This window comes from Phyllopteryx taeniolatus, chromosome 21 (assembly GCF_024500385.1).
Source record: "Phyllopteryx taeniolatus isolate TA_2022b chromosome 21, UOR_Ptae_1.2, whole genome shotgun sequence".
NCBI lineage: Eukaryota > Metazoa > Chordata > Actinopteri > Syngnathiformes > Syngnathidae > Phyllopteryx > Phyllopteryx taeniolatus.
The window spans coordinates 3,510,838-3,526,711 of NC_084522.1; the positions used below are offsets into that span (position 1 = coordinate 3,510,838).

General features: G+C 46.3%; 2 protein-coding genes and 1 long non-coding RNA gene across 7 annotated transcripts; 1 reads left to right on the forward strand and 2 right to left on the reverse strand.

Annotated features, from left to right (window-relative positions):
* Positions 1–175: 175 nt before the first annotated feature.
* On the forward strand, positions 176–8,269 carry LOC133470986 (polyhomeotic-like protein 1). Of its 5 annotated transcripts, none has more exons than XM_061760033.1 (15): positions 176–513; positions 1,140–1,195; positions 1,285–1,418; positions 1,619–1,726; positions 2,888–3,016; positions 3,161–3,343; positions 3,471–3,540; positions 4,200–4,996; positions 5,092–5,206; positions 5,269–5,423; positions 5,512–5,575; positions 5,987–6,074; positions 6,386–6,557; positions 7,027–7,243; positions 7,367–8,269. In XM_061760033.1, exons 3-15 carry the CDS (start codon positions 1,290–1,292, stop codon positions 7,516–7,518), a joined length of 2,379 nt encoding a protein of 792 aa, XP_061616017.1. In that variant the 5' UTR covers positions 176–513; positions 1,140–1,195; positions 1,285–1,289; the 3' UTR covers positions 7,519–8,269. The 5 variants fall into 5 exon arrangements, with proteins under 5 accessions (XP_061616017.1, XP_061616015.1, XP_061616012.1 ...); XM_061760031.1 differs by having other exon boundaries at positions 244–513; positions 1,610–1,726; positions 5,272–5,423; XM_061760028.1 differs by having other exon boundaries at positions 247–513; positions 1,610–1,726.
* LOC133470995 (uncharacterized) lies at positions 6,089–7,489 on the reverse strand. Its single transcript, XR_009786098.1, has 2 exons — positions 7,348–7,489; positions 6,089–6,627 (listed from the first exon to the last, which is right to left on the reverse strand). It is a non-coding gene; the product is annotated as an uncharacterized LOC133470995 (long non-coding RNA).
* Positions 8,270–8,721: 452 nt separating the features above from the next.
* On the reverse strand, positions 8,722–15,696 carry LOC133470990 (tyrosine-protein kinase STYK1-like). Its single transcript, XM_061760047.1, has 10 exons — positions 15,532–15,696; positions 14,837–14,901; positions 13,579–13,770; positions 13,187–13,408; positions 12,463–12,650; positions 12,090–12,158; positions 10,706–10,914; positions 10,558–10,598; positions 9,438–9,534; positions 8,722–9,034 (listed from the first exon to the last, which is right to left on the reverse strand). The coding sequence occupies exons 2-10, from the start codon at positions 14,898–14,900 to the stop codon at positions 8,839–8,841; spliced, it is 1,278 nt and encodes a 425-aa protein (XP_061616031.1). The 5' UTR covers position 14,901; positions 15,532–15,696; the 3' UTR covers positions 8,722–8,838.
* Positions 15,697–15,874: the final 178 nt, after the last annotated feature.

A 15,874-nucleotide genomic window follows, 5' to 3' on the forward strand; every position in this document is an offset into this window, starting at 1 on the left:
GATCAAATATTTTTCTGCTCAATTAATAAACACCAGGTGCACATGCATGAGTGAATCAGATCCAAATCCAATTGAGATTTGTATCAATGAAATTATAATTAATGTATGTACCTTTGAGAATAATAATGCTCAGTTTTGATTGACATTGCTAGAGAACTATGAAACATGTCGATCGATTGGCGCTATCGATTGGCTGGATCGATCGGCGCTCGTTCGGGTTCGCTCGGGCTTTTTCGTGCTGAAAAGTGGGCGTGGCCCTGCCAACGTCAGTCGCCCGTGGGTTACCGCCGCGTCCGTCCAGCGGAGCGAGCCCACCGGAAACGTAAAAGCGACGACACCGAACCCAGACAGACAGACAAGACAGTTCACTGTCCGCCCCCGAGCGCTTCACCCACGCTGCAGCCGGAGGAGAGCGGCGGAGGAACGGCGTCGGGAAGAGGCACGAGTCGCCGCCGACAAGGTGCTTGCCGGCCGGACGGCTGGCTGGACGCCCAGCAAGCAACAAGCTAGCAGGTTCGGTGCCGGTTCGGCGATACTAGCTAGCAAGCTAACGTTAGCTGGATTTGTTTTATTACATTAGGGGGGGAAACTGTAGACGGGCAGGTACCGAGACGCCTCAGTGAGCGGGTCGGTCCGTGACAGCGACACGTCAGCCCGGCCGCCATATTGGATGTGGCAGATCTGTCGGTAAACTCAGCAATTCAATGAAGTGTGGTTTAGAAAGATCAGGAGATCAGGTTGTAGTTCCGAGACAAGGTTGGAGCCCCAAGGAAAAAGTCCAGTCCCAAGAGTACGTTATAGTCCTGAGAGAAGGTTGTCCCCCAAAAATGGTCCAGTCCTAAATAAAGGTTCTTGTCCTGAGAAAAAGTACTAGTCCCAACAAAATGGTCTAGTCCCATGTGAAGGTACTAGTGCCAATAAAGTGGTCTAGTCTTGAGATAAGGTGCTACTCCCCAAATAATGTACTAGTCAAAAGTGAAGGTGCTGGTCCTAGGAGAAGGCTTTCGTACACCCCCCCCCCCCCCCCCCCCCCCCAACCACCCCCCTAAAAAAAAGAGTCTAGTCCAGTCTAGTCCCAACTGAATGTACTATTCCCATGTATATTCTCTACTAGTACCCCCCAAATAATTTTCTTCTAGGTCCAAGAGAAGGTTCTGTCCTCCCTCGCGGTTGAAATGTCAAAGTTCACGGCCAGGTACTCTGTTGCTATGTGTGAGCTTGCAATCCAAAGCCACCTTTGACTGACGTCTGTCCATCATTGCATTCACGCACGTCTGTCCTCAGTAACCATGGAGACACACGACGAGCAGCAACAGCGGCGGCAGGAGGCCTCGGCCAATGAGAGCGCTGCATCCGGCACCGGTGCCCGCCCCTTGGCAATCAACTCCATGTCGCTGTACGAAAGGCAGGCCGTGCAGGTGTGTGTGTGTGTGTGTGTGTGTGTGTGTGTGTGTGTGTGGCCCACAATGCATTTTATGTCGAGGATTTGAAATGTTCTAATTTGGGTTTTAGTCACTTTGACGAGTTGATATCGGACCGCACGCGTTGTTTGTTAATCTGTGCCCTGTGGTGGACTTGGCGGCATCCTCTTCCTCGTCTCCCTCGTCAGGCCCTGCAGGCGCTGCAGAAGCAGCCGCACGCCGCTCAGTACTTCCAGCAGCTGATGTTGCAGCAGCACATCAACAAAACGCAGCTGCGCAACCTGGCCGCCGTGCAGCAGGTCAAGGTGCGTATGCGTGTGTATGTGTGTGCGTGCATGCACGTGTGTGTGTGTGTGTGTGTGTGTGTGTGTGTGTGTGTGTGTGTGTGTGTGTGTGTGTGTGTGTGAGAGACGAGTACTAGAAGGTAGAGGGCAGACCTCCACCAAGGCCCAATAAGTCGGAATTTTGTCATTAGCATTGATGTTTTGTTTACTTGGAAATGTTCGTAATGGTACCAAAAAAAAAAAAAAGAGGATTTCCTTTAACAAACAAACGGAAATAGAAATCTAACCTCCTTGGCGGAGGTTATAAAACATCAAAGCTCATAAAGTTATATTAGTTTATTAGTTTTGGCCAACTTGCTATAGTATGGCCCCTAAAATAAAATCCAATTTCAAAAAAAAAAAAAAAAAAAAAAAAATCCAATTTCTTTTGTTCATCAAATGTTTTCCACCTTCACTTGAAGAAAAAGCAAAGGACAATGAAATCTAATCTTAGCTGAAGACAGAACAAGAAATGTGTTACTTGGGTGCTATCTAGTGGCATCTTGGTGCCAAGGAACTATGTTGAAATAAATTGAGGAGCTTTATTTAGACAAAAGTAGTGCTTTGCTGCCATCTTGTGGAAACTTGGTGCCAAGGAACTGTGTTGAAGTGAATTGTGGAGCTTCATTTCAACAAGGGTATTGCTTTGCTGTTATCTGAATGGCATCTCGGTGCCAACGAACTATGTTGAAGTGAATTGAGGAGCTTCATTTAGTCAAAAGTAGTGCTTTGCTGCCATCTCGTGGCATCTTGTTGCCAAAGAACTATGTCAAAGTGAATTGAGGAGCTTAGCTAGGTGTTCCTTTGCCGCCGCCTTGTGGCATTTATAGGGAATTTTCATTCTCTGCAAAGCTTGGTCCGTAACACTATAAACAATAAAATGCATGAATGGCCCACTATAAAGATGTTGGCGATACAGTGGACTTGACAGGAAGTGTAACTTGCTCATCTCGTTACATGCGCGTAGCCCGCCCTTCCCGTGGCGCAGGAGCCAATCATGTTGCAGCGGGGCGTGTCCTGCCTAGATACTATGTGGAAATCCTAATAGCGCGGCAGGGGGGAATCGATCTGGCAATCCGGTGTTACCGGCAAAACTGTCACAAGTTGGATCCGCGTGACCGGTCGCCATTCTTGTTGTTTCAGGCCGGCGCGACGTCAGACTCAGCCTCCGCGGCCGGCAGTCGGCCCGTCACCGCGGCGACCGCGTCAACCATCAGCCAGTCGCTGCTGCTGAGCGGCGGGGCGGGGGGTCGCGGTCAGATGTTTCTCAGGGTGGGTTTGATGCTTCCCTTCACAATTTCCTCATCCACACTAAAGCTGTCCGGTTTACCCGGTCTGGAGAAACTAAAGTCTACTGACCCGAAGGGCGACGCGCTCTTGATTTTGTCTGAACCCTCCGACTTCACCTTCCCGCAGGTCAACCGTTCCCTGAGAGCACCCATCTCCTCGCAGCTCATCTTTATGCCAGGCCGAGCGCCGACGACCGCCACCGTGACGAGCGCGTCCGTAGCGACCGCCTCCGTGGCGACCGTCGCTCGTCCACCCAAAGAAGAAGTAGCGGCTACGATGTCCTCCGGCAGCCAAACGGACGGCGAGCTGGTCAGTGATGCCGTCCGCTGTTATGGGCCGGACCCAAAGCCCGTTTTTTGTATAAAACGGATTCGCCTGGAGTCTGATCGAGGCTCTGGTGTGTCCTGTGTGCACCGCACGTCTTCTCCCGGCACAGAATTTGACAGTGAGGGGCACGTCCTGTCCGAAAGGTGTCAAGACGGAGGTGCTCGAAAAGAGTGACGCAGGTGAGCAAAAACAGGAAGTCACTTAATATGCAGTACATTGAGATAACACATGCATCGACGCTTGCGAGCTTAATCACACGTCGATGGTACTGGTGGGGCGAAACCCACATCTTGGGACTTGAATCTTCTCTCGTGACAAGAATCTTTTCTCTGGATTAGAAACTTGTCTCGGTACTAGAACCTCCTCGGGATTTATACCTTCCCTTGCGATGAGAACCTTCTTTCGGTACTAGAACCTTCACTTGATGTAGACCGTTTACTTGGGACGAGTACATTTCTCTCAAGACTAGAGCTTAATCTTGGGACAGCTGTAGAACCATCTGTTGTGGCTAGAACCTTCACTGGACTAAAACCTTCTCTTGGGACGAGAACCTTGGGAAACTTGGGGCTAGACCATTCTCTTGGCACTAGTACAATCTCTCGGGACTACAACCTTCTCTGAGACTAGAACCTTCTCTGGTGGTTTGTACCTTCTCTCAGGACAAAACGTTTCTCTCAGGACTAGACCCTTCTCTCTCTTGACTTGAACCGTCTGTTGTTGGTTTGGTTCTTACTTAGTGTATCCTAAACATGTAAAGAGTAAACATTTCCAATCATCGGCTTAAACGTGACCTACATTATGTTGTTTTTGGGTCTGCCAAATTTTTCTCCATGTCCAGCGTCCTCCTCACTGGTCGCGTCCCCCAAAAAGTCCACCCAGCCGCAGCCGTCCCCCATCAAGATCCCCACCTACTTTAAAGCCCACCCCTCCCCCCCCTCCTCCGGTTCCACCTCCTCCATTCCGTTCCCGCAGCTTCTGCTTCACGGAACTCGTACCCTCACCACGGGGACGGCGGCGCCCGCTGGCGCACACTCGTTGGTCTTGACATCCGCCGCCGCCTCGCAGGCCCGTGCGTACCCGCTGGGCACGGCCGGCGTCGAGCCGGCGGCGGCTGCCGCGCAGACCTTGGTGGTTCAGCCTCTGCAGAAGAGCGCGCCGGGGGGTGACAAGGTGGCCCACGCCAACGGGCCGGTCCCCATCCAGCCCAAAACCCTGCAGGGGCTCCGCCTGCCCCTCCGGCTCACTCCCAAAAAACCCCCGCCCATCATGCCCGCCCCGCCGCCAGCCGACCGCCCCCCGCGGACACCCCACGTCCCCGTTCAGATTGTGGGCGCCCGGCAGAGCGCGCTGGGATTAGCCTTACCCAGGGGGGGCTGCAGTCAGGAGGGGGCGGCCGTCTTCACCAGCTCGTCCAGCCGGCTCACGGTGGTGGCCTCCGTCGCTTCCGGGGAGGGCGCCGTCCCGGGGCGAGCGCCGCCCGCCTCGACCTCGCAGGTTCATCCGTGCCACGGTCCAAGTCAGAATGGAACCCTGGTGCCCGCCTCCGCGCTGCCTCGTGCCCCGCTGCCCCTGGTGCAAGAGGCGCAAAGAGGGGCAGTGGATACGCCCGCTAACGGCGACGCCACAGGAAGTCAGGTGAGGAGCTCCTTCATTCAACACAGCAGACACATGACGGGCTGTCAATCAATCCAAGACATCTGTCAATCAAACACAATTTGACATTTTTATAGAGCAAGGATGCGGCGCTGAAGCGCAAGCTGGAGTCCGGCGACGACTTCGTCCCCGAAGTCCGACGGCCGCCGCCGTTACGAGATGACGCCTCAACTCTGGCCAACTTGGACGCAGGTAGCCACCGCCCAAAGTCCATCAGAAGAAATCCACTTTGACTCCTCCTCTTCCCTTTCCAGCAGTTTCCGCCCCCCCTTTGGCCTCACCGTCGCCGTCCCGTGGCGTCTGCGGTGCGGGTGAGAGGGCTCCTCCCCCCCAAGCGGTGGTGAAGCCGCACATCCTGACGCATGTCATCGAGGGCTTCGTCATCCAGGAAGGCGCCCGGCCTTTTCCGGTGAGTTCCCGGCGGGATGCGTTGGCGTCAAAGTTCCTGACTGAAACCCTTTTAAAACGCCACTTTGCCCCTCACCTTTGACTGACAGGTATGCGGGCAAATCAAAGACTCGACCGGGGAGGACTTCGCTTCCTCTGTAGCCACGGCAACAAGTCAGAGACAAACTTTTTTTGTAATATCATGATTTGCAATTATTTGTCAAAATGAAACTCATTACAAACATACTTCCTTGGCACCAACATGCCACAAAATGATGACAAAGCCCTACTGTTGCGTAAATGAAGCTCCTCAATTCACAAGACGACACCGAAGTGATTAGTTTATTGCTTTGTCCTGAGCACGGAAAAAGAAAACAGGTGTGTTTTTTAGCGAATACCAGAGGAAATGTTCGCCCCACCCCAATCTGCCAATGTCGAATTATTGACGTACAAAAACACATGAAAACAAGGAGAATCTGTGCGCATTCACTAATTTGGAGATGAACGAGTGTGCGCGACATCTTGAGTGAAGAATTTTCAAATGAATTTCTTCACGGTCTTCCCCCCCCCCCCCCCCCCCCGCAGTGCTGAAGTGCGAGTGCTGCGAGAAGTTGGCCCCCGCCAGCCGGTTTCCAGGAACCAAAAGGTTCTGCTCCACCTTGTGTGCAAAGAGGTACGAAGCAAGCGTGCAGCTGTCACACTTTGTCCATTTATTGTCTGCATGTTTGTAAACAGTTTATGCCAAGACTGGAAAACAAAACAAAAAAGCATGTACCAAATATAAAAAAAAACTCTCCTTAAATATGATTTAATAGAAGTACAAGCAAACAGTTCTTAATGCAACTGTATTGGACTTAAAAGGTCAATACAACTGAACTGCACTGAGGCGTACTTCGGCTTATTCATGACCGGCAATTAGAGGAGGCCAGGAATCCCGGCCCACTCGGTCTTTGCCTCTGACGTCGTATGTTGTGGTTCCGCAAGGCACAAGCTCACCTTTGGCAGGCGGCCATCTTGGGAGCATCGAAGTCACCTCTCCAACTCGGAGGAGGAATGCGACGTGGCCCAGAGGACGAGGAGGAGGAGGAAGGTGCCGCGCCGGACCAGCTCGGAAATCGCTAGCGCCAAGATCGCGGGCCAGTCGCTTTCGCTCAAGGTGGGACGGGAGCGAAGGATGATTTTAGCCTTCTTTTTCACCGCTGTAGTTTGAATGCGTGACGTATCCGCTGAAAAGATGATGCGACGTGAGATTTATTTACATTTCAACAGATAAGTTGATACAAAAATTTCAGATTCAGTCTTCGCAAATTTGCCCAATCCTGAATTTACTAACAGAACAGAACTTGACCTCTGTTTTTTTGTTCAAAAACATCTTTGGGTCCAAGAACTGCATTGAAGTGAGGGGAGGAGCTCCAGGATTCCCCTCTCTCTGCTATTGTATTATCACCGCTGTGAGACAAAGCTAACAAATGCTAGCAAACAATGCGTAATGCCATAGACGGGCTATTGAAGAGCATCGGCGTTGTGCCGTTTTAACCCTTTAAGCAACAGATTTTTGAACACAATCTCAAGTTTTCGTCACGTTTCAAGCATTCTGAACGCTTCTGTTAATGCGCGCACCGCAGCACCTCTCCGAGTCCAGCCGCTCGGACAGCGAGTGGAGCGGCGAGGACGCCGACGCCGTGTCTCTCTCGCCCGCGTCCTCCTCGGCTTCCGGCCACCGCCGGCCCCCGCCGTCGCCGCCGCCGCCGCCGCCGCCCGCCAAGCAGATGTCCGCCGCGCCTTCGAGCCCCGCACATTGGAGTGTGGACCAAGTGTCGCAGTTTATTTGCTCGCTACAAGGTGGGAAGCCTTTAAAGCGGCGCCGACGTCATTATCCGAAGACACAAGACGGATGCCTCGGTGTTCCGGAAACTTCTCTGTGAAAGAGGGCTCCTGTTTCTCACCCGGCATGTTGCGTTTCAGGCTGCGAGGATCTGGCGGCGCTCTTCTTGTCGCAGGAGATCGACGGACAGGCGCTGATGCTGCTGAAGGAGGACCACCTGGTGTCGGCCATGAACATCAAGCTGGGCCCCGCCCTCAAGATCTGCGCGCACATCAGCAACCTGAAGGACTGATCCGCTAGCCCAGGTACCTCCGGCCTTCTGACTTTGTCTGCTCTCCTGTTCCGATGAGGCCTGGACTCGTGCTGGACTCGTCCTGGACTCGTCCTGTTCAGACGTCCGCAAATGTGAACTATTTTTTTCTTTTTCCCACCTTTGTGACAAACGTAGCAGAACTCTCGTGAGAAACTCGAAAGCTGTGTCGGGATCGCTCGCTCTCCGCTGTGTTGTGAGTTTGCCGTTTCGTAGCGCAGTTCGAATGTGTCGTTAAGTACAGTGGTGCCTTGAGATACGAGTGACCCGACTTTCGAGTTTTTCAAGATGCGAGCCGTCGCGCTCGCAGTCACGTATTATTTATCCTCCGCGGAGAACAACTAATATTAGTACCGTACTGATGAGCTGAGGGGAGTGGAGACGTCTCGATGAACACGATATCCGACTGTCTGTGGTTTTTAAAATATGGCAGAATACAGACATGAAGACACATCAAGAAGTGTCTCCCAATGGACTGCTGTGGCTCATATCTCCAAAAAAAAAAACTCATAACCTGAGTCAGTTGTATTTCAAGGCAATAGTGTACCTGTAAGAAAATGTCTTCCACAAACCCGATGATGGAGTTTTGGTTCAGTTTTTTTTTTCCCTCTTTGGAAGTGGCGACCACGCCAGCAGGCAGTTGTGATCTTCTTCTCTCTACAACTATTTTCTTTCTTTATTTTTTAAAAAGCGTCTTTAATCATCTCCATGAGTGACATCTTTGGGTCTTTTTTGGACCGGACCGCATTGACTTTGGACATTGGACCCTTTTGTTTCTTCAGAAGCGGACCACGGAGACCTTCTTCAAGGCTTCATTTCAGCCTAACGACAGGCCACAGGTTTGAAAAAAAAAAAAAAAAAAAAAATTACATTTTTTTTGCTCGTACTTGCGAGGGGACGTTTGGATCTCCAGGCCAAACTTTTTTTTCCCCAGCATCTTGCATTTAAAGCAGCAGTTCCGCCTCGTGCTGATGTCCCTGATGGAGAACGAAGTGAAACTGTGAAACTCGTGACTTGTGCGTATTGTGTGTGCGTGCGTGTGTCTGTGTGTGTGTAATATTTATGTATTTATATTGAAACTCTGGTCTTCTCTTGAGGGGAAAACCTGTATGAGGGGCTGGCAGAGACGTCATTCAGGATGATATGAAACGCTCTCATACGCCATTTTGAAAAGCTCTCCTATAATATAGTAATCGACATTGTAATTGTATTTACAGTACCAAAATATACAAATACAAATGCTATCAGTTTTTCTCCGTTTAGCAGCAAAGTGTCTCGTCGAAGGTGCTCCGTGTCGTCCGATCAAAGCGCGGCGTAGTTGTAGGCCTCGCCGTAGCCCGCCTCCCGCAGGTACTTCTCAGTGTCCAGCGGTCCGGCGGCGCGCACGAGCGTCCGCCCGTCGGCCGTCATCTCTCCCGCTCGGAGCTTCTCCGCCAGCGTTGCCGCAGTGACGCGCCGCCGGGGGCTCCACTGGCAGCACGAAGACATGACGGCGAAGCTGCGGGCCCATCGTACGAGCACGTTAGCGTGGGAAAAAAAAACAAACAAAAAAACTTTTATTCTCATAAAATTAAAGCATTTAAAAAATATATACTGTTTAGTTTGAATAAATCCGACTTATTCCAGTCAATTTAAAACTTTTGTCTGAAAAAATGCTAAAAAGGTCACAAACGTAACCGCAAGAAACTACATCAATTAAGAGGTTTTATGTCTAAAAATGAATACGTCATCATAAAATTATGATGTGGAGAAAAAAAACAAACAAAAAAAAGTCTTTATTTCAGTAAAAATTGTGATATATTTCTCTCCGGGGGGCTCCACTGGGAGCACGAAGCTGCGGGACGAGCGCACCGCGGTTAGGATTCCGCGTATTAGCATGTTAGCACGTTAGCTGTACTCACAGTCTGTTGGAGCAGCCGGGCGGACGTCGCAGGTAATTTCCTCTCTGGAGGTGCTGCAGGAGATCGGTTGACCGCACCTGGGCGAACGGGGGCTCACCTGCATGTACGTAACAATACTTTACACCATCTACTGTATGACTGGCTATAGTAACATAATAAATGGAATATTATATTACAGCTTAATTTTTTTTTAAAAGAAAAAGACTATTCTCATAATATGCTTTTTTTTTTTCCCCCTCAAAAAATTTAACTTAATTCTCGTCTTGTAATATTGCATTTCTTTTCCCTCCTAAAGTAATTTTGTGCATTTAAAAAAAAAAATAATTTAAAATATGACTTTTTAGCTGGGGAAAAAACATTTTCATCTAATATTACACATTTTACTCCAAAAATACGTTTTACACCTCGAAAAAATAACTTTTCCTTATATTGAGCTTTAAAAAATGTTTGGGAAAAAGCAAGATGTTCTATTTTGAGAGAGAAAATTGTTATTCTCATATTATATCTTTTTCTCCTAAAGAAAATCCAACACTATCTTGGAAAGAATACAATTTTATTCCCAAAACATTTTGACTTTATTTTCATAATATATAAAAAAACAATTATTGGGAAAAAAATTAAATTATACCCAAAAACTATTTTTTTCCTCCCAAAATATAATTTAATTCTTGTAATATGTAGACCTTCCTTGGAAAAATATTTTTATTCTTGAAATGTAAAAACATATTTTTTTCAAATTAAGACTTTTTACCTAAAATTATGACTGAATTCTCGTAATATCACAACTGTTAAAAAATAAGACCTTTTATCTCCCAAAATTGTATTTTATTGTCGTCTAGTGTTTTGTCATCTAGGGAAAACCATTTTCAAAGACGTTTGACTTAAAAAAAATATATATATATATATAATATGAACATTTTTCTCTTGAAACACAACAATACTGCCTTTCTTCTTGAAACCTGATCATTTTGGACAAAATAAGATTTAATTCTGATAATATATACAACTTCATTGACTTTTGTTCTCAACGAAACATGACTTCATTAATTCATCTACTCAGGTTGACAACGTTTTGCTTTGGCAAAACAATGACTCCTTTCCTGTTTGAATGTTTTCTTACCTAACGTGATCATCTCGTAGAGCAGGAGCCCAAAGGACCATCTGCGGAAGGCGCATTGATGTCAATGAATTTTTTTCAAATATATATATTTTTTTAGGGTTGGGGAGGGGAGCAAGTTTCATTGTTTCAGGCGAAGTTCGTCACTCACACGTCGCTGCTCGGGCTGAAATCTCTCCGGGCGAGCACTTCGGGCGCCTGCCACTTCTTCAGCTCGGTGGCGTCCGCGGCGTTTGCGGCCCGGGTCTGGCGGCGGTAAGCGGCGCCCAGACCCCATAGCTTGGTCGTCAGGTCGGCGCCCACCAGGACGCTGCGAGCACCCACGTTGCAGTGAACGCACTGGCGGCTGTGCAGGTACTCCTGAGGGATGTTCATGCATGCAAATTATTGTTTTCAAACACTTCAAATCTGACTTTATTATTATTTTTATCTCTGAAAAAACCCCAACAAATGTATTATTGTAACATTACAATGTCCTTTTTAAAAAAAAAAAACTTTTACAATTTTAATTCTTGTAATATTTAGACGTTTCCTGAAACAATACAAGTTTATTCCCCCAAGTTTAAAACTAAAAAAAACAAAAACAAACAAAAATATTTTTCAGCTTGAATAAATACAACTTATTCCTGTAAGATTACAACTTTTTGTCTTGGGGAGGAAAAAAGTTAAAAAAAAAAATCTAATTGTAATAAACTGCATCAATCCCCAGCAAAATATTCTGACTTTATTTCCATAACATTGATTTATTTCTTGAAACAAATTTATCTTGAATTTTTTTTTAAATTTTGGTCATACTACGCATTCTTCTTGAAAAATGTGGCATTTAAAATACCTTTATTCTCGTAACTTTTTTTTTGCATGTTGGGAAAAAAAAGATTTTATTCTTGTAATATTTGGACTTTTCTTGAATCCAACCCCACAAATTTTTAGTTTGAATAAATACGACTTATTCTCGTACAAATACAACTTTTTGTGTTGAAAATATAATGTCAATAATCTTTGTAAGAAACTACGTCAACTAACATCTTTTCTCGAAGAAAATCACTTTGTATTAATGAGACTCTTTTATGTTTATGATTTTTTTTATGAAATCTGACTGTTGTCCTATAATTGCAATTCATTTCTCGCAAAAATATCAAATTTTCATCTTGAAAAAAATATTTTCATTCCCCAAATATTTAGACATTTATTGAAAAAGAAAATATAGCTTTAATCTTCTAAGATTAAAACATAAAAAAAAGACTTTTTAGCTCGAATGAATGAATCAGCAAGAAACTACCTCAACTAAGACTTACCGTAACGTTACGACCTTTTTAAAACCAAAATACTGACGTGAAAAAAACCCATCATATGTTAAATTAAATGTCTTGATGAGGACTTTATAGATCTTTTATTATTTAGTCCATATGTTCTGATAATGATTACGTAACGAGCAAACACTGTGCGTTCTTTGACAAGAAACTTGTGACTGTTATCTGGTTGTCCTGAAAAGCTGCTCAAACGTTTGTCAACATTTTAGTCAAATGGGAACCAACCAGAGCCGAGGACACTTGTGTTGCCATGGTGAAGAGCCGCTTCTCTGTCATCTTGTAAGGAGATGCATCCTGCATGCATATAAAAAAAAAAATAATAATAATTTTCATGTTGATTAGCTTGGTCACATCTGGCCCGGTGAGCATTTCCATTATCAAAAATCCTGTGATTTGCAGTTAACTCGTTCGCTGCCAGCCTTCCCAGTTAACATGGATATTTGACTTCTAAAGCCGTCAATGGCAGTGAATGTGTTAAAAAGAAAAAAACGGAACGGGAGCAACTGGACTTGGTGAGATATTGTTCTCCTCGTGTTGGGTGTCGCTAGATCTCGTTACGAGGTTCACGGTTGAATGACTTGATGAACGAAGTGCTGACCGTGCGTCTGCATCTCCACAGGAAGCCCAGCAAGTCTCCGTGTCGCAACTCCTCCACGACCATCACCGCGGTGGGCGGCGGCGTGGTCACCGAGCCCAGCACGGCCGGGAGGAACGGGTGCGGCCCCAACCCCGACACGAACGAGGCGAAACCCAGGAAGCGATGCCGCTCCTCGCGACTGGCCGAGTCTGCGGACGAGGAGGTCAGGTGACAACGTTGTCTTGGAAACGCTTGTAATAACATTGAAGATAGCATTAAACAAATATGCATTGTTAACATGATATAACGTAATGATCGTTCCATATTTGACCTGCTGTGTAGACACCCGGGGATCAACGTGCTAAACTTATTTACAACTTATAATTTTACAGAAAAGAGCTTTAAAAATGTTTAACAATAGTCGCTACAGTGATTCCTCTAACCCATTATTTAGGAAATACAAAGTACTGAAATTTTATGATCGAGTTGATTTTCGGAATCTTAAACTGTGAGCTGTACAAGGCTAATAAAAATGTCTTGCCTAAAAATATTCAAATACAAAATATGTTCAAATAAAGTATATGTTATGAAATAATGTTTTGCAAAAAAATGTCAGGGAACATACAGACAAACGAAATACTGCCCACATGCAGTAAACGTCCGGGCACATATAGACAAAACTCGGGACTGGCCGGCGGCCGACCCTCCCGCGTGGACTCTGCGGTCCTAGTGGACCGCAACCCACCTTTGAGCACCCTCAGTACGACGTCCTTGTGGTCCACGCGGGCCCGGTAGAGGACGACGCTCTCGTCGGTCGCGAACGACAGCGTCCGCGGCAGCGTGGCCACCTGCCCGAAAGAGCCGAGACGCCCCTCCGTGGTCACCCGCGGTACTGCTACGCCGGTTGCCCTCTTGTGTACGGCCATGGGCACCTCCTCGTGTTCCAGCGGGTCGATGCCAGGGGGCGCTGGAGAGAGACAGGAATACATTGGAGCATGTATTGTGTGCTCCGTTCGTAAGTGTTGCTGCGCTGTATAAAATTGCCATAAACATTTGGCTCATTTGGAAGGGCTAAAACAATTGTTTACATTGTCTCCATATGGCTACGGCTGGTGATGCTATGTGATGTGCATTTACCATCAATGCCCTGCAGGTGGCGCGTTCGCCTGTGCCGTGAGCGGCCGAAGCGTGCCGGCGCTGCGTCGGCGGCACGTCTGACGCGCTTGCGGTGCAGGTAGACCAAAACCAACATGATCACGATGCTGAGCACGGTCATAAGGAGGAGAAACACCGGGATGATGATCACAGCCTGCTGATACGTCACCACGACTGTGGGAAGACAGGGAGGAAAATTCAGAATGCAGTGATGGATGGATGAGTATAAGCAAAGGGGGAACATTTTCTTTATATTAAAACAAAATCACTTTAAAAAAAAACATTTGAAATTGCATTTAGTTATTTATTTATTTATTTTATTTTTTTGCCTTACTGGTTTTGCGAAAAATAAATCAATTAAAATCAGCAATCGGATTATGTGGGTGGACAGAACTCCAATAAAATCAGAAATTGAATGTTTATGGGGAACACTTGAAATCTGATTTTTCCGGGGGGGGGGGGGGGGGGGGGGGGGGGAGAAAAGAAACTAATCTGATGTTTGTGAACATTATCAATCAAATTCTGAAATCAGATTATGGGCAAAAACCCCCAATTAAAATCAGGAATCAGATTTTTGTTGGGAAAAAATGGCTTGAAATGTCATTTTTCCAGGGGGAAAAAAATCACATCTAATTTTTCTGTTTAAAAAAAAAAATTTGATTAAAAGCAAAAATAGATTTTCATGGGGAGCAAAAAAATCGAAAATCAGATTTTAAAAAATAAAAATGTGATTTTTCCATAGAATTATTTTTGTGGAAAAAAAAAGATTAAAAACAAACCTTGATTAAAATCAGAAATCAGATTTTGGTGAAAAAAAATCACTTAAAATTCAAATCGGATTCTTTTAGGAGAAAAGAATCGCTTGAAATAGGATTTCTCTGGAAGAATTTGCTTCTAAACTTGTTTGGTATCAGGACAGCAACAGGAAATCCCAGAATGGGGGAAACGGGTTTGCTTTGTCCATAAGTGGGGAAAAATCACTTAGCATTGGAAATGGGATTTTTGTGGACATATTTATTTATTCATTTCATTATTTTTTTTTTCTTCTCGATACCGCCCAGCCCTACTATGTATAAATGTCCCACATGTACTGAGTCATTCTGCGTTTTTGGTCATCCCATTGAGCCGGCCATCAGGGGGCGTGTCGGAAATGTCGCTTTGTGTTTCAGCTTTTGCGACACCGTGGAGGTAAAAGGTCAAAATGAAGGAAAGTGGAGATGAGGCCGTAAAGAGTTCTTACTGCATAAGTTGTCAGTCGGTGCGCACGTCCTATTTGTTGTTGTTGTTGTGGTGTTGGTTGCCATTCTGGAATGGAACACACACACATTGCAGTTAATACGGTATTACAATGTTACTACATTGTTATTACAATGGTACAATTTAGTCATTACACACTATCAGATAGTTCTGTTCCAATATTCACATGTAACTTTCTTCTCATAATATATATATATTTTTTTAACTACTAAAATCTCGTGATATTATGACTAGTAATGGCCCTGCACGAAGCTTACCCTACTGTAGCTTTCAAATCACTTCGTTGCTCAAACATGAACGTGTTGGTATGAATTGTGGATTAGTACAGTCTCCCTACACACACACACACACACACACTGTGAATGCATCAGAACCAGTTTGCCTCCATATTCTTTCAGCCCTGCTTGCACAACAACATACCATGTGTGTGTCTCACACACACACTGACATTATACTGTCCTATATTCACTGCATTATACACATTTGACTTTTAAAAAACATTTAAAAAAAAAAAAAAAGAACCAACTTTTGTAGCGTATTCAAATGTATCGAGATACACGTGCGTTGTCTGAGCCAATAATAAAAGCCACAACGGTTCTTAGCCTGTTTGCTGTGATTCTCTGCAGCCACGTTGACGTATTCCCGTTTAACAACAAGGCAGCGCTCGCCGCTTTTTACCTTGGTGACTGGTCCGCGTCCTCTCAGGTGTCAAAGTCATGGCGTCCGCGGGCCCCTGCGTTCATGTTGGCACATCAGGATAGCTTCCGTGCGAGTGTCAGAACGTGTGTGTGTGTGTTGTCGCCTGCTTGGTCTCGCCTGCCCTCGTGACACACCCGCAATCCTGTTTCGCTGCTGAAATGTGACATCATCAGCTGAGCTCACAGCTAATTAATTGCTTTGTTTGTGCCCTGATTTGCGCCGAGTAACACTTGAGGCCTCCGGGCCCGTTTCGCTACGTCAACACGACGGATGAAGAAAGAAACGTCAGCGGAAACGCACATCCTCGACAAGAACGACTTTT